The sequence below is a fragment of the Harpia harpyja genome, chromosome 1, assembly GCF_026419915.1.
Source record: "Harpia harpyja isolate bHarHar1 chromosome 1, bHarHar1 primary haplotype, whole genome shotgun sequence".
NCBI classification, from domain to species: Eukaryota; Metazoa; Chordata; class Aves; order Accipitriformes; family Accipitridae; genus Harpia; species Harpia harpyja.
This window is the reverse complement of record NC_068940.1, coordinates 104,311,977-104,330,584: the sequence shown is the minus strand read 5'-3', so window position 1 is coordinate 104,330,584 and position 18,608 is coordinate 104,311,977. Positions and strand designations below refer to the sequence as shown.

The 18,608-nt window shown below is 40.4% G+C and overlaps 1 protein-coding gene across 2 annotated transcripts in view; it reads left to right on the top strand.

Moving 5' to 3' along the window:
* CRHR2 (corticotropin releasing hormone receptor 2) overlaps window positions 1-18,608 on the top strand; it is a 162,700-nt gene that overhangs the window by 107,263 nt on the left and 36,829 nt on the right. For both annotated transcript variants that reach the window (XM_052807879.1, XM_052807888.1), the window contains 4 exons: window positions 3,049-3,166; window positions 7,472-7,625; window positions 11,175-11,235; window positions 18,198-18,270. In XM_052807879.1, the coding sequence (XP_052663839.1) occupies window positions 3,049-3,166; window positions 7,472-7,625; window positions 11,175-11,235; window positions 18,198-18,270 (406 nt within the window). The remainder of the gene's footprint in view (window positions 1-3,048; window positions 3,167-7,471; window positions 7,626-11,174; window positions 11,236-18,197; window positions 18,271-18,608) is intronic.

The window sequence follows — 18,608 nt, the reverse complement described above, 5'->3', positions numbered from 1 at the left end:
GGGAGTTCCCAACATGGACCAGCCCCTCTTGCTCTGGGTCCTGAACAGACGTCACTGAAAGTTTGCCTCTGTCCCAAGCATCTTGCAGTCCAAACAAAAGCCAATGGCAGAAAATAATGTTGTTTTGATGACTAGGATCCTTCTGGGGGGGGAAAGGTTTTTTTATGAACTGAACCAAAAAGTCTACAACTATTTATTTGATCCTATTTGCCTCTGTGGCCAGTCCAATGTCCTGCTGTAAGTCTTGTGGGAATAAGGTTTCTTCCAGCCAGATTTAGTGATTTTGCAGCATATGGGATGATTAAACTACATCTAAATGGAGGCGTGCAGCAAGGATTTTTTTTTCCACTCCTTTATTTTCTCTTTGACAAGAAATACATTTGGGTGGCAAGTGTGTTGGATCTGTTTTGTTGTTAGAGCTCTCAAAAGCAATTAATTTTTTGTCAGTAACTCTACAGTTTGACCTGAATTTCCTCAGTTTCTAGTCCCCTGCCTCCCTCTCCCCCTAGAAGCAGTGTTTCAAACTCCTTCCTTAATCTGCTAATCCTTAACCTGAAGGGAGTGAATAAAACATCTAGATGAACAGCAGCTGCAGGACATTTATGTGCAGAATGATCAACAGGGAACAGACCTTAATAGCGTGTTTCAAAGTCTGTCCAGAGCCAGATAGGTTCCTGAGGTTCAGCATGAAAGGCAGTAGGTGTTGCTTGCCTAGTTTCTTTGAAAGCCTAACCATGAACCTTTGCCTTTTGTTAGAAGTGAAATTTTCAAAGTGAGGCATGTCTCTGAAATGTTCTCTGGTAGCACAGGTTACACTGAGAGCAATGCTTTGGGATTTTGTAGCCTAAATAAAAGTGAATGGATCTGAGCAGCTGGAGATTTGTTTTCCAAATTGACTCCAGTCATGAGTCACTGAGGCTCTCAAAACCAAATACCAATATCTTACCTGGAGCCTGAGTTGTTAAACTCAGAAGCTATTTTAACATTGACTTAGTAGGGTTATACCTCTGAGCATCTTTCTGTAAGTTGCAGGATCTCATGTGTGGGAGGTCTTCTATTTGGTTTTTTGCTGGATTGCTGTGAAATCTTCAAGAGATTTGTGAGGCTGAAGGACATAACAGAATTGCTGCTGGCCCTAAGACTGACTAATTGAGTCCTAGGAAAAGTGCAATAAGTGTTTTATGATAGCAAAATAGTGTTTGTTATTAAGAAGTCTGGCTTGTTTGTCATGCAAAAGACCTGAGGCAACAGTAAAGTTGGATTGTGCCTTCTCTTTTTACTGTCATTGGGATGAGCTACAGTCAGTTACAGTTGAGCAGGTTTGAGAATATCACTTTCTGTGTTTGCCCCATGTTATTTGACAGCTTTCTTTGCAAGCAGGGAGACTGGTACAGCAAATGCAGAATCCTAACGTGATGATCCTGGGAAGCACACTGGCTGTTTGAACCCCTGTAGAAGTGATTTTAATAACTGGAGTGGTTTTCATTTAGCTGAGAAAAGAACATTTAATTGAAGAGTCTGTAACTGCAAAACTGCAACTTGGCACTTGCCTTCCTTTACCATTTCACAAAGAATGAGAAGACAAATGATCTTGTCTTAGGTGACTGAATCTGTAATGAGTAACTTTCTGTCTACCTTCGGTGATAGTTTGGTTCTGGCATCAGCATCATGCACTGGATGCAACATCATGCAACATGTCTCCTGGAGCCTTTTTCAGCAGCAAGCACTATTTAAGATATCCTCTCTTTTTTTATGGCACTGGGTTCCAACTTATTGTAGCTCGTATTTCACATTGTGCTCATACTTTACATTGCATCTGAATGGCGGCTGGGGAAGGATGAAAAACAGACACAAATATTTTCTGGTGAAGGAGAATATGCAACTCTACCTTGTTTAAGAAAGCTTGGTACAGCCAGCTAAGCCCAGGACTGAAAACCAGGCAGTCCATGCTCTCCTATTGCATTCATGGGTCTGAAAACTTTGAACTTCACACAGGTGAGCCTGTTCAAGAGATTAACCAAATGTAAACTATTCCAGTTTTGCCACTCCAGCACAGATATTTGTCACCAAATCTTCTATGAAGAATGCCACAGACTCCAGTGTTTAGGGGCTTATCAATTCTAGTTGTTCTAGGGATGGAGTGGAAGGGAGCAAAAATTATAACCAAGGATGAAATGACCACTTGAATATTTGAGTCTTTCCAGTAGATCCTGTTTCACTTGCTTGAACTGATTCTTGTCAAAGGGAGCTCCTCATGTCATCAAGACAAATTGCTGTACATGGCTTTGCAAAAGTTATGCTGTGGTTTCTGGAAGAAAGGTTATGCTGTGGTTTCTTTTTGAAGCACAGATTTTGCCATCCTCCTGTTGCTGTTTTCTATTTATGTCATTTATTTGTGTTGTGACTACACTGCAAAATCAAAGTTTTGCTTTGGCACTGGCTGTGCAATTTACCCTGAGAGCCAGAGAATGGGACCAGACCCAGATATGCTTGCTGGTAAAGAATTAAGCTACAGACAGCCTCATAGACTCTTATTGCTGACCCATTGGACAGATGAACCTCCTGTTTCATAGTAAGAGGGGTAATGGAGGGTTTTGAGGTTTAAGCCCAGACAGGAACTGGGCACCACAAAGCCGCTCGCTTACTCCCCCCAGTTTATAGATTGAGCATGACATCCTATGGTATGGAATATCCCTTTGGCTAGTTCAGGTCAGCTGTCCTGGCCGTGCTCTATCCCAGCTTCTTGTACACCTGCTTGCTGGCAGAGCATGGGAAACTGAAAAATCCTTAACTTAGGATAAGCGCTGCTTAGCAACAACTAAAACATTAGTGTGTTATCAACATTATTCTCACACTAAATCCAAAACAAACTGTACCAGCTACTAGGAAGAAAGTTAACTCTATCCCATCTGAAACCAGGACAGAGAGGGATAAACCATGAGGAATTTTGCAAGTGAACAGAATTAGCTTGTTTGTTTTATATAGTCATTAACATGTATGTGTATATATTCACGATATATGATGATTTAAATGTATTTCCCTGTTTAGGAGTATCAGATGCCTACGGAATATTATCCACTGGAACTTGATCACCACATTCATCCTGAGGAATGTGATGTGGTTTCTGCTTCAAATGATAGATCACAACATACATGAAAGCAATGAAGTAAGTGCGTGCTTGGAGGTAGCATGTCTCTGCCATGTAGTTTGGGGGCGGGCAGGGATGCTGAATTTGTTCATCTGGTAGAAATATTACAAATGACACCTATTCATTCACATGCTCAGAGTGACTTTCATATCATTTCAAAAAGATGAAGAAAATGAGCTTAGATTTGCTAAATTTTCATTTATTTCCTCATTACTGAATATCAAAGGGGTTTTTTAAAGTAAAAATCCCACCCAAAAGCTTCTCTCATATCTTCATTGACCATAAATACTTTCCAAATTTATACACTGTGAGACACAGTATTGTGCAACACACTAAATGTGGTCGTTCTTGAACATTTTTGTCAGAGCATCTTGCAGTGATGTGCACCTGGATAGGGAAAACATTAATTCCAGAGGGCAACATCTCCATCAAGAGATGGGTACAGAAATAATTGATTTAGCTGTTGAGGCTCTGAGTCAGCTACTTTGTCTGATGACAGTGGGCACCTTGCTGCCTAGAGCCAGTGGGACTTACAAGAAAATAAGAAATAGGGCCTGAAACAGTACAATTTTTGCTTGTTGCTATCTTTGTGGGGTTTTTTTACAAAATTCCATTTTTATGCCAAGCCCTTCTTCACCGTGCTGGCCTTGAGCATGAAGTTCTTTGATCTGGGCTGCATCCAGCAGCAACTCCCTGTCACTGAAAGGGATGGCTCATTCCTCCAGGGACCCAAACACTTCACTCCACCTCCTGTTGCTTCTTTTGCACTAGCTCTGTTCCTTTTCTTGATCCCCTGGAGAGGACTGAACCCTTGGAGACTGAACTCACTAAAGTGGTGGAGAATTAACCTAGCCAACGAAAAGGCAAGGAGGAGTTTTCTGCTGGCATAGCTACCTAAGTCAGCTTTCTGATGGGTGATTGGGAGTCAGAGACAGTTCAAGGGACCAGACAGATCCACACAATAAAAAATGCGAAGGCTGAAGAGGGCAAGAAGTGGGGCGTCTTTTTTGCATGGCATTGAGCACTCTTGAGGAATACAGCATGTCACCATGCTCCCATTTCTTTTACTCTCCGTGTTATTTCTTGTTCACTCAAGTAACTCCCAGCTGCAGATGCTTGTCTAAGTGAGGACATTGAATCAGTCCCTATGTAAGCACTGTAGTGCCTCCCCCTGTTTAGTCACCCAGCAGCCCCAATAATACAAGGATTTTGGAGTGGATTAAAAGCATCCACTCCAAAAGAAAAAGCATTTTTCTTTATTTTCTTCAGCAATAATTCTGCATTTCCTTGTCAAGTAGTCCTTTTTGATAGTCCCTTGGCAGGGTTTTTTACTGTTTTCTTTCTCTTGTAATATTCTTATAGTGGAGTATTCTCCTTTGAGGTCCGTCCCCTGATATCTACCTCCACAATCAAGAAAAAAGTGTGCTACAGACACACATTCAAATACATACACAAACACATCCCCCTTCATACTCTCTTTCTTTGGAAAGCAGGTGGACTAAAGTGCCTGTAGGTTATGAGTTGGATCCATAGCTGGTATCAGTCAATGTGGCTCCACTCATGTAGGAACTGGTCCTGTAGAAATTGAAAACCACCCCAGGAGCCTGGACATCCATTCATTTTAATGTCAGCTGCGCACTCACCATCCTTGGTTAACTTTTCAAATGTAAAATTTGACATCTGAACTTTAATCTCACACTTTGGGAAAACAAATAGAAAAGTCATTAGTACCTAGATAAAGAAGTCTATGCATAACTCTGTATTATTATTCAACCAGATGCTCCTTTGAGAAGATGTAGCTTCTATTAATTCACTGCTTGCTTTGTCTGTGTTTCTGACATTTTCAGACTACGGAAGATGGTGGTATATGAGCTTTATTGTTGACAGTTTTATGCTGTGTGATTTACTCTCATGACAATACTGCAAATCTTAATACAGATTTTTACAGTTATTTAGGAAAAATCAGTTGGAGTCAGGCACTCAAATGCCTTTTAAAATGTGACCACAAAGTGCCAAGGAAAATATAAACCTGCAAATATAAGGACAGATCCTTACATGCCTCAGTTTTCATTAACTCATCCTTTCTCTGCAGAACATTACAGTCTTTTTGGGAATGTGCTTTATGCAAAGTTAGTGATAACTTTGTTACGTTCTTATTGTGGTATAAGTCAGAGTCAAAATAACACCACCAAAATCAATGGGAGCAACATCATTTATGCTAGGATGTGATCTCTTCTGTGCTGATCAGTGGAGAACATTTAATGTGGTTACAGAAGCATCAAGGACTCAACACGGAAACATTTTGCATGAAGTTATAGTGCTTATGTTAATAAATCAAGAAGAGGAATTGCTGAAGATATCTGGAGCCTAATGGTGGATACATGTGGGGATTAAGAATCCTCGGTCAAATAAATGAAAAGGTATAAATTAATGAGTTCTGCTAATTGGGTTTATTATTCAATAATAATAAATCCACAATTCCAAAAGGAATTGCTCAAAATTCATTTTATTCTGGTTTCCTATGGAAACGATGCAGAGGGAGATCTCACCACCATTATGTGTATGTGTCTGTATCTGTCCCAGTATCTTCCCAATCCACCAGCCAATTCCACTCAGTTCTGACACAGGAACAACAGGCTCAGGTATAACTAATTTTTACAGTTCTTGTGAAAATGAGCAGCTGTGGAGAGGATAAAAACTGTCTAAGTGTTGCAGCTGAGGGAGAGAGGGGAAGAAGAGTCTAGACATTATATCAGAGAATTTACATGAGATTGAGGCCACAGGGAAAGATTTAATTCATGGTTATACCTTTGAAAAATTGAATGTGAGACTAAGAGTCTTTGGAAATCTAGTCTTACTGCTTTGGGGGTCAATCAGGAATGGAGCCAAAATATTTGTTTGGTGTTAGCCAAAAATAGGGGTTTTTTTTGGTTTGTGGCTTTATTTTCCTTTGCTTAGGCCAAAAGGAGGAAAAAAAGAAACTTTAATTTCGTTTAAACAAAACTTTGAAAACAAAATATTTCATCTTCTTCTGAGTTGTTTTGTTTTTTAATCTTATTTTAAAGATGAAGCCAATCTAAATTTCAAATCTTAATGAAATAATACAGAAATGAAAGCTTTAACACATCCAAAAGATTTCTTCTGTTTATTACAGCTCAATAAACAGAAGTGATCACAACTTGTGAATGGGCAATCATTTTGTAACTGTGTTTCTTCTCTAATAAATTCTTAGTCCACAGAATTTTGTTGGATTTGATAGTGCATCTGCTGGTCTGTTGACTGCCTAGAGATCATCAATACCTCATACATATGAAGTCTGAAATAAAATTAACTGAGGGTCAAAAGTTTCAAATACTGTAGTAGAGTTAATTAAAAGGCTGGAGAATGGTGAGACCAAAATGACATCAATGAACCCAGCTAACATAGGTAATTAATGTCAAGCTTCAGGGAATACACTGAATGCCTGCTGGGTCAGAAAGAAATTTTCCCAGACTTCTGTGTGTAGCACTATGGAAATTACCATCAGCACTTACTTGTGATTTATTGATGTGATGTTACCATCTGCCCCTCTACAGCTAATTGTGTATTCCATAGCTGTGCTTTCACTGCACTGCCGTTAGGAGAAGATGCCTTTACTGATACGTTAAGCCTGACCAAAAATTCCTGTGGAAGCTATGGCAAAATTCAGAGGTGATGTGTGCAGTGATGTGACTTACAGACTGAAGCAGTAATGGCAGGAATAGAGGGGATGAAGTAGCTGATAAAAGCATATCTTTAAAGTAAAATATCTTTTTTCTAAATGTCAGCAGTGCTCCTTCCCTTCAGTGGAAATGAAGTAAGACTGTGACATTAACTTTTATCTTATATTTTCTTTGCATTGCTCAGCAGGTGGGTTATACTGCCTAGGATATGTTTAGACTCTTATGTCACCTTTGGATATGACCCTAGGCTATGGCTGTACCTCTCTGAAAGATCATCTGTAGTCAAATGACTTGCCTCCTCTTGTCTTCTTTCCACACAGCTGCTTCTTAAACTGCTTGCAAACTGCTGGTGTGGACGTGCCTTATGGCCTGTTAACTTTCCAGACATGCTTAGGTACAGGAGATCCTGCATGTTGTGATCAAAGCCAAGCCCCGGCAGAAAGTCACAGACATAGCTCTGGGTTCCTGACAGCACCTAACATATTGTGATTCCAAGTCACATGTATAAATCTGCATCCCATGAATGAATTCTACCATTGATTTTTAAGGGAATAACAACATACAGAATCTTTTAAATGTTCTCACCATGATTTTAAAATATTCTTTTCTGTTTTCTTTCCAGCCCTGGTGTCGATGTATTACCACTGTCTACAATTATTTTGTGGTGACCAACTTCTTCTGGATGTTTGTGGAAGGCTGCTACTTACACACTGCTATAGTAATGACTTATTCCACAGATAAGCTGCGGAAATGGGTCTTTCTCTTCATAGGATGGTGTAAGTGATTTGTGTGTTTAAAATGGTTTTACGTGGTATCTGGCATTAAAGTGATAAAGACAAGAGTAGCAAGAATAAACTTTAAAAATACCACTGTGGTGAAATCTGACATTCAAACCTAACTTTGTCAGAACAACATGAAATCAGGTTTAGTTGTTCACTGTGGTGATGCCATAAAGCTAATAGGTTATTGCTGGATTTACCTTCTTCATTTAGATCCTCAGGCACCTGTTGTTAAGGAAAGAAAGAGAAGTCCCAGGCTCAGCATTTTGGGAATGCAGCAGTTCATACCACATCCCTTTGACTTTGATGGGCAAAGCAGTGATCACAACCCCTTATACGCTGCTGCTCAACACAGCATGAAACAGAAGAGGCACTGTCCATGCCCTATGGACCCCTCAGTCTCAAGAGACACTTCTAAGTGAGGAACTGACTAGAAGAGAAGCCTAATTATCTGCCAGTCCAACTTTACAGCCGTCTTTTGGACTGCTGAGGGATTTGTTCCTAGAAAACAGCCTTTAACAGAGTCACATGTCATCTTTGTAATATCCTTGTGGCTACTCAAAGACAGAAAAATAGGTCATTGCATGCCCTTTACCTCATTTCTACTGTGTCAGCCCGGGCCAGAGCAAAGGCTGCTCCTTTTCCGTAGCTACGTCAACATAAGCTGGTCCATCAATACCGACTGAGAACTGACTGTTAGAGTAGCAGTCCTGCTGAAGAGGATGTAGGGCTTGTAATGGATGCAGGCTGAGTAGAAGCCATCAGTGCCTTCTCATCATGAATAAGGTAAAACACATACTGGGCTGCACTAGGAGTGTGGCCAGAAGATTGAGGGAAGTTACTAATACTTTCTACTTAGCTGTGGTAAGGTTGGCTTTGGAATACTGTGGTCAGTTTGGGGTCTTTTGGGTCAAAAGGGATGTGGAAAAACTGGAGATTATCCAGTAGAAGGCTGTCAATATGATTAGGGATCTAGAGGACGTGACCTGTAAAGTGAGGCTGAAGGAGCTGAGCTTGTTTAATCTGGCAAAGAGGAAGCTAAGGAGGGATTTGTTAGGTACCATGAATGATACAAAGGATAATTACAAAGATGACAGAGCCAAATTCTTCTTGGTAATAGCAGATGTTATAAGAAGGGGACAATGGCCACAAATTGCAGACTGGGAGGTTCCAGTTGGACATTAAGAAAACAGAAAACTTAACAAAAAGGTAGTGCAACACTGGAACACATGACTTAGAAGCTGTAGAATCTCTGACCCTGGAGGTATTGAAAATTCAGCAAGGCTAAGCCCTGCCTGAGATGAGCTAGTCTTGGTAGTTCTGCTTTGAGCAGGAGATTGGACCAGATACCTTCAGAGGCCCTTTCCAACCAATATATCCATGATTTGAATTTGGCCAGGAGAGGTTTGGCAAGACAAACCCCATGCGGACAGCTTGTTCGCTTGAATGCAAAATCTGAGGTCAAACAGAACTAGTGAATTTAGCAGTTCTTTTCTGTTAAAAGAAAAAAAGGTGGAAAAAAGTCGCAAATATTCTCTTTTCTGAAAGTAGAATGACATTTTGTTCAGAATTGCCTCTTCCTCTCAGAACTGAGCAGAAGTAATTGAATTGCAGTTCTGAAGGCAGAAACAGCCTTTAAAACAAAATATGTAATTCAATCCAAAATCAAATGGGAGGAAAGAGGAGTTGTAATAGAAAGAAAATATTTATGTGGGGAATTGATTCAATTTTTTTTCAATATTTTTCAGTTCTGTCACCAAACTGGAAAATCAGCTGCTCACACAGCTCTCACAGACACCGCGACTGGTTTGGTCCCTAATATTTTCCCTCCCTACCTCTCTCAGAGCCTTCTGGGTCTCTGATTACTAATGTAGGAGTGGTGTGAGCCAAATATACCTTTCCTCTCACCCTTTTGGGTGCTTTCTGGCTCTGCTTTGCCTTCCCATACATGATCTTTTACCAGCCTCATTCTCAAATCCCTTTTCTTCACAAGAAAAAGAAAGATGTTTTGCTCTAGGAGAAAGGACATGGCACATTTTGTCTGTTCATACCTAGCAAGAACATGGGGGAAACAAGTGCACCAGACCCTGTGAGTCAATGGTGAACAAGCTGGAAGACAGCACAATCACTTGCAAGGTACAAAAGCCACGAGGGGTGGTGGTGCAGGAGATCAGAGCTGCACTATACTTCTTGCTGAGGTTAAAGATGACCATTAAGCAGTTCGGTCCCTTCCCTATGGTGTTGTGGTTCTTTCCACTCTGCTTCATCTCTTTAAAGGCTTAATTTCCCACAGAAACAGCAACAAATGGGAGATTAAAAGGCAGTGTTAGATATGAGGATGTGCTGACTCCTACATGAGGGATTAGGTCATGTTGAATCTTGAATTCACCTTAGAGTAGCAGTGATTTCAGAGGAATGTGAACCTGGAGGTTGGAATGAGGGATGGAGCTGGAAAGGCTTGTCTTGTTTGGTTTTGCCTGAGTTGACAGGTTAAAGGTAAAGGGGAAACAGAGAGGGGAAACACTCCTCCTCCAATTTTGACATCAATACAGTGTTTGGTTGAAGAATGCCTGGGTGAAAAAGTTCCTGTTTCCCCCAGAAGGTCTGTGTCAAAAGGTCAGCTCCACTTACTCGTCCTCATTTCCAGTTCCCTGCTCCAGCAAATCCCCCTGAAACCGGCTGGACTCTGAAGGCCTGACACAAAAAAAGCACAAGAGCAAGGCTCTGGACATGGGACAGGTATAACAATTGAATTGGAAAGGAGAGGATATGGCACTGCAGGGATATTAAGTGTACAAATACACCTCATCTGCTGCAATGAAGTTGCACGCCCAAGGAGCACTACCGGAGCACCTTCTTGGGATAATTGAGAAAGCAAGCCCTGTAAAGCAAAATGCATGGCCTTGATGAGAACTCACATGCAGACACAGAGCACACTGCATATCGTAGGTAGAATGTTACATACAAAGTTAAGACTAGCTGGATCCTTTAGAAAGGGCAAACAATGAATGAATTCTGACATCGCAAGATATCAGAAGATTCTTTCTCATAATCCTGTTTCACAGGGAAGAGTCAACAAAAATGCTGAAAATTTTGAAAATGGGCTTCATCCAAAGAGCCCAATAAGTTTACGAGCTTCTTCCAGCCTGGGAAATAAAAATCTAAACACCCACCTCCAAGTGATGTCTCTACGGTTATGCCATATCAACTGCAGGAAAATTAAAAGGGACCGAAATTGCCTTTAAGCCAGCCAAAACTGATCTGATCACTTATATAGACATATAGGTATACACATGTGTTTGTTAATAATTTTTTTAACTTTTGTTACTGGTACTAGAGTTTTCGCTTTTTGAGATGATCTTTTTTTTTATATACATAGAGGGGTCTTAGAAATTGTGACGTCTCCAGTGTACCAAGATAGGACCACTTGTATTTAGAGTCTTCCAGCTCATTAACCAAGAGTCTCCTTACTCAAATCTGAATCTACATCTGTATCATCTGTACATATATGGGTTGTGATTAACTCCTGATTTTTTGCTGTTGCAGGTATTCCTTGCCCAATCATCATTGCCTGGGCCATTGGCAAGCTATATTATGAAAATGAACAGTAAGTGATGTTAACATTTATGTTTATGTGGCTCTCTAAATAAATTAAGAAATGCCTGCAGGTTGAATTGGTAATTTAGAAATAAGGCTGATTGATTGATAGGAAAGAGGAAAGGTCACATCACCTCCATCCAAATCCAGATCATCTCAATTTTCAGAGCACTACTTGAGTCAACTCCTGAAAATACCTTTCCCAAATATCCTTGGCCAAGCTCTGAAGCTCTCATTTGATATCTCTTTACATGGTTTACAGTCAGGGTAATCTCCTTCAATGGGAGTTTTGCTTGAGTAAGACCTTGGTAAAAACTACAGTTGAGTGCTAAAGGATTTAGCCTTCTCAGTGTGCAGAATTCATTTGACAGTCTGCCAAGAATAGTCTTATGGCTGGAATTTTTGCATTTCTGTTTCTGGCTTTTCCAATTGGAAGCAGTTAGTACATGAAATTGAAAAACATGGGAGATAAAGAGGCATCTGTGTTTTGGGAATTTTTCCCCCAAACATCAATACTGGTCAGGTATAGCTCAGCTTGTAGTTTTCAACTAGTGTTTGGATCAATGGCTATTATCTGTTACAGCTCCCTTTCCTAACCTTAAAAAAATTATTTTCTCCATGAATCTGTTTTTCATATGACCACACTGTTTGTCTGTCTGTAGTGCATCTGATTAAATGTAAGTGCCTACCTTGTAGGTGTCTGCATCTGCACTAATCTGTGGTCTCTTATGATCAGCGGTGATCAGTCAAAACAGTAAATGCAGTCAGGGGTGCATTTCATCTCATCTGGAAGGAGATGTCCAAGGTAGGTTGGATGAATTAGACTTACATGCACTATTTCTCCTGACTATAAGGGAGATGGATAGGATGACTGGCTGAGCTTTGGGCATCCATGCTGTAGGCTTGGGAGGAATTTTGTCGTGCACTACTAAGTTCCTCTTCTCTGCTCCCCATAAACTTTTGAACCCTTGACCAATCTCTCTTCTGTAGCTTTAATGGTGATAATCTAATTCCCAGGAGTTACACATATTGGCAATCAGACAGACACCCTTTCACTGAGAGATGTGTGATTTTGTGTGATTCCATCCTTGCCCACAATAATCATACAGGAGAATTAATACTGTAGTCTCAAAATGGCAAGAAAAACTTCAGTTGGAACCTGTTCCTTGGGTGTCCAAGTCAATCAGGCCTGGAAGATAACCTCACATTACCAGATTTCCCTAATTTCTATGTTCACAGACCTTCTTGTTTCTAGCTGAGTCAAGGATCACAACATTCAGGGTCTGCTTCATGGTCAGGTTCCTTGTAGCCCTTACCTTGCACAAGCCAGGGCAGCATGGCAGCTGTCCCATTGTGCTGAAGTAGGACTTTCAGCTCTAGAAATAGAGCTGAAGGAACTAGTCAGCTTAAACAGCACAAAACAAAATAACCAAAACTTGTGTCTTGAAACCTGGAGAGGCAAAACACCACATGCTTTAATAATGGTGATGCACATTAAACATTCCTGTTGTGATTGAGTTCAACACCAAGGTTTGAACACCTCACTTTGGAAGACTGCTCATCACTCCCAGAAGAAATAATGGAAAGTAGGACCCCTCATAGAAACGTGCCACAACAACTGGTATTGCACTGCACAAAGTGGATAGATGGAGAAACCACTGCATACTTTCACCATCATTGTATACCCACAAAGTGAATGTGAAAGAATCTCTCTTTGATGTATCATGGATATGAAGAAAGACATGACATGTTTACATAGATATGTGTGCCACCTTTCACCAGCGAAGGTGTAACTGGCCCAGATCCTGCACAACAAAAGAAAGGGGGACACAAAATACAGTCAGCAGGGCAAGAAAGACAAAGTGATCCTATTTGAGATGCAGAATATCCAGGCTGTTCCTGTTGAGTCTCTAGGCTCAAGCTCTCTGCCTTGGGTGGATTATCAAATGGAGCTTCTGCTTTTAAATCCATGTCATGGACAAACCCATACACTCTAACTTATATGCATAATTTACCTCACATGCTTACTGATAAGGGAGACACCAGGTTACTCTTGGTCAACCCAGACAATTAAACCTAATGTCTTGGGATGTCTTCACCTTTCTGTCTTTAATGCTGGTGTTTGCCTTGGAGTGAAACATTCACATACATCCTCACTGCACATCATAGCCAATCCAAATGTGTTGTGCATTGAGAAAGTGCAGAATTTGGCTTCTGCCCACCATAGTAACGGCCTGGAGCCTCAGTGTTGTGCTTGCTTATTGTCAGTGGTGGGGCCAAGATTCATGTACTTTGCTCGAGAAATCGAGACTGGATGCTTCAATAGTGCCATTCCTTTGATCTAGCACATGCACCCAGGCAGGCAGGCAGAGCTGTTGTAAATGAAGAGCTGATAAGGGCATTAAGCTGTAAAGCAAAGGCTACGAAGTGAAATCTGCTTTTTGCATTTGTAGTAATGGCATATGCAGAGGACACTCAGTAAACAAACCGAAGCAAAACAAGAGATGAATAACTTGCTGAGGGCCTGTCAATTGTCATAAATATTCAGTCATCTTCTCAAGCATTAAAGTATGTGAAACTTCAGATAGTGCCTGCTCACTGCCTCCTGGCCTGAGGGAAGGAGGAGATTCTGCTAAACAGTCAAACTGAAGCACATGTAGGAATGTACCTCCAGTACCTGTGTGTGAGATGTGCACATGTGTGTATTTAACTTACTTATGGTCTATTCTCCTTTCCAGCCCATCAGCCACTGGGACAGTTCAGACTAAACTTTGTGGCATTTACAAAATCCTTTCTCTGTACTGGGATGATATAGAAATCATGCCTTTAATTTGAATTCTGTAAGTGTGTGCAAATATAAACAGATGAGATAAAACTAATCCCTGGCTTTGAGAAATAATTGCTGTCTGGATAGTGGAGTATCTCTCATGTGAGGAGAGGCTGAGAGGGTTGGGAGCGTTTAGCCTGGAGAGGAGAAAGCTCAGGGGGATCTTATCAATGCTTATAAATATCTTATAGGAGGTTATGAAGAAGGTGGAGCCAGACACCTCTCAGTGGTGCCCAGTGACAGGACAAGAGGCAGTGGCATAAACTGAAACACATGAAATTCCATCTGAGCATCAGGAAACACGATTTCACTGTGAGGGTGGTAGAATACTGGAAGAAGTTACCCAAGGAAGTTGTGGAGTCTTTATCCTTGGAGCTACTCAAAAGCCAACTGGGCACAGCTCTGAGCAACCTGCTTCAGCTGACTCTGCTTTGAGCAGGGGGTGGACTAGACAATCTCCAGAGGTCCTTGCCAACCTCAGTTATTCTGTGAAAACAGGCTGCTCTCCCCAGTCAGCCTAGCTGTTATGCTCCATTCATATTGACCACTGGGGAAATCATGTGTTATTCCCCCATGTGGTTAGACCTAGCAAACTGGACACATGCAGAAAACATGTACTCTCCTGCAGCTTCCAAGACTGTTTGGGTATCCCAGTGGACAGCCCAAAATTCAGGACAAAATGCGAAACTCCTCTTCTTCACCTGAGTATGCATTTCAACTGTAACTTAAGTTTTTTGGAGGTTGAACTGGAGTTCAAGTTATGTAGCTTATAATAGTTTAAAAGCTCAAACTAGCACACAGGAAGAATGTTAAGAAAATGCTTCAACCAACTTTTTCATTTTTTCATTTTTGTACTTAGTAGAGACCGTGTTCTGCATAGTGAGACAAATATAATTGGTACTGTGGCAAATATCCTGTCTAGGGTTTAGCAGTTCTTTAGCAAAATCTGACAATGCTGAAAAAAGTACTCTTAAGTCTCAACAAAAAACCCGAAACAAATGCTTAAGAATTATTGTAGTCATTTCATTGATGGACAGTTGGTAAGGGGAAGAACATTAGTAAGATCTAATTAACAATAATGATAAAACCAGTGGTGGCTTTTGTTATATAAAGAACTATCAGAGAACCATGAAGAATATTAATTAGTGCTATTCAATAGAAGTGTGTTTACATATCTGAGTCTAATCAGAACTGTCTTCCTAAATTGTCCTCTTCAATATTCAGGGAGTGTTTGTTTATTCTTTCAGAGGTAAAAAAGAAAATGGCTTTTATTTCACACACATGGAATTAAAATTATGAAGCACCAAGTAATTTTCAGTGGTTTAGGTTTCTCTTTTTAGTTTTAAAGAAATGTGCAGTGCTGATCTTATTGCAGAAATAATGGCTTATGTTGGATTTAAAGTAAGAGTTAAGATGACAGGCAGAAAAGTTTGCAATATCTCAGCAAAGGTTACAGTTAGACTGTAAATATGAAATACAGCTAATCAAATACAGACATATGTAATGTCACTGGCAAATATCTGTCCTCTCACCCCTACTTGCCTGATTTAATGGGTATATTAGAAATGTTTAGATTACAATATAACAGATCTGTTTTATAGCCTAATGAGATGAACACCATGCTAGAAAAGCTGCTTTTTTTCCCCCACTAAGTACAAAAGGAACCTGTAGCATCAAGCTCACTTGTAGATGCCTGTGTTGTAGAAGTCTACCTTTGGCTACAACCTTGTTTCCTCAAATTGTGTGAAAGTATGTATATACACATGATGCTTCGCTCAATGCAACTTTGGTCTAATACTAGGCTTCAGATAATAAATGTCAGCATTTTGCTCTTCAGTATGGGCTTACAGTTAAGCAATATTTAAATTCCAAAGAGCAATGAACAGCCCTTGTCCTGGAACCTCATTTGTGCTCTACCAGCTCTGCTCTAAATTCTCTGCTGGCTTTTTATAGCCCAGTAAGTTCTGCCACATGCCTCAGTCTGCTTCTTATTAGTCCGTCTGCTAGATTCCTCTGCTAGAACAGCCAGCTTCCCAGAAAATCCTGTTCTAATAGCTCTTGGTTCTCTGAGTTTCAGGCAATAATGCCCTTCAAAAACCTCTCTTAAATGTAGGTCTTGCAAGTTCTGGAGCGCTGTGTTTCCTGCCTTGGCATATCTTGTAATTCATTTTTCTTCATATCTTTCCATCTCCTTAACGAAAAACAAAAACAAAATCAGTTTCGTTAATTTAAGGCTGCCCTGGGGATTCTTCTTGGATGATAAATTGGGTGGAGGAAGTACCTTATTCCAAGTCTTGCTCTCATCACCAAATTTTGGAAGATAAGTTGCAAAATAATTGATTTACAACAATTTGCAGTCAGTGGACCAGGGAATAACAGACATGTTTTATATTTATAAAATATTCAAAACTCTCATTCATTTGGAACCTAAAAGATGTAGAAATTGAATCAAGAAAAGGCAAACAATTGTGTGATACTGAATTGTGTTTCTAGATACTTGCTGTGTATCTCAACATTTCTGTACAGTCAGCTCAGTAAGAGCATTTTGCAATGGACAAACAGCTCCTTCTGTTTTAGCAAGCAACACATTTCGGACAAAGGCTTTGGGGGCATTATGTGATTCAAAAGAATTCCATCTGAACCATAGCTTTCCTTATCTCAGTTTATTTGCCTTGAACTCATGAAGTCATGTCTTACAGACTGCAATCTCTTTGAAGCAACAAGCATTATTTCTTGAATACTTGTAAAAGTGCAAATCTACATCTGTCTCCATGGTCTCCTTGGCTCAGGAATTACCCTTGGTTTTATGTCTCCAGTGGCACTAAGCTTATCTTTTGTCACAAGGCAAACACAGGAAGGCATAACTTTTGCTGTGTAGACTTGGTATGTGGTAGCCACAAATGGGAAGAACACTCTCAGATCCTTGAACTCCAAAATCTACTTCCTAAGGGATCTGGAGCTCCAGTGACCTAAACCTTAAGGCATTATGATAGCAAAGTTGTCTCTGCTTGGTGGAACCAGCATCCAGACCATGTGGCTGTATCTGCAATATTAAATTAGCAGGGCCTGGAATCATTCCTGGGGCTGGAGTCCAAATAGCATGGAGTAGTTCACATCCATATTATTAAACCCTCTTGGCCTCCAAATCAGAGTAGCTGCAGTTTGCAGACTATTGGGAATGTCCTCTGGCTAATTCTAGCTCCAGATTTGTTCCCCAGGAATAGTTTCAGAGTTGGCTATTGTTTGGCCTGGGCCAAAACTGCACCAAGGAAAATGTAATGGTGTAAATGATTGAGTCCAGACCTGAGCCCAGTTTCTGATTCATTTACTGACATAAATATAACTGATTTATTACTCTCAGTTAAGAGAATAAAGTGAATGTCAGTATGGGTTCCTGTGAAATCAGAGGCTTAGTCTGTTGTATAACACAGCAAGGTGAAAAACACGTTATTAGTGGAAATTAAAGTCAAGCCAGCACTCAGTCACACATGACACAGCCAGGCTCTCTGCTAGTTTGAGGCCCTTCAGTTTACCTGTGGTTTCACCTAACCTGAGTCGATTTCCCTTTGGTAATGTTGGATCAGGTATTTGCTAGCTTCAAATGATGTCTCTGTCCTGTATGCTGGATTTGGTGGTCACCAGCTTGGTTCAAAGCCAATGGGAGGAACTCCTTATTCATCCAGTACCTTACTTAGACAGCATTTCTATGCAACTTGAGACATATTTGATGTAAGTAACAGCCCTTACTTTATGGAATTTAAGTGTCTCTGGGCACTGCAATAGATAACAGATTTTTTTTCTTTACACAGAATATTTCTTTCATCCCTTTTTCAGACCCAGCAGGACACAACTTCTGCATCCTTCTTATAGCACATTCTCACATTTCTTGGAAATATTTACATGGGCAATAGCCAAAAACATAGTGAGAACATGATTGGTCTAATGGGAGGGGAAAATGGGGCTCAGATCTGTGTCCAAAGAAAAGGTGCGACTTTGTCGCAGAAAACTCAATCACTTGCCAATTATGCATATGTTTAAACAACTCAGGGAATAAAGGAACATCTCTCTATGGTGTCCTTGATATTACAATCTAAAAGTGCATTCCCCTTTATAAATGATTTTCTTATTTATTTTGTTTCTTACAGATGCTGGTTTGGAAAAGAGCCAGGGAAATATATCGACTACATATATCAAGGGCCAGTGATTCTTGTTCTTCTGGTAAGCATGTATGTGAGTGGAAGGACACTGCCATCTCCCATTGAGGGATAATTTCATAGGCATCTGTGATGTTCCACATCTACTTTTATGTAAAATAATCGCAGTGGTCTGTTTCCAGCTGTTTTCTTGACCTTAGACCATTCTTTCCTCCTCCCTCTGTAATGCTGTTTGCCTTCCTTTGTACAATGTTTTGAGGTGTGAGAAAGAAAATTTCAAAAACAGGAGGTATGTTACAATATCTGCTCATCCACTTGAGGGTCTTGAGAACTAGAGCAATTCCATCATGCACATTGATTAGAAAAATATAGGAATCATGTTAAGGAATTGCATCTCCTTGT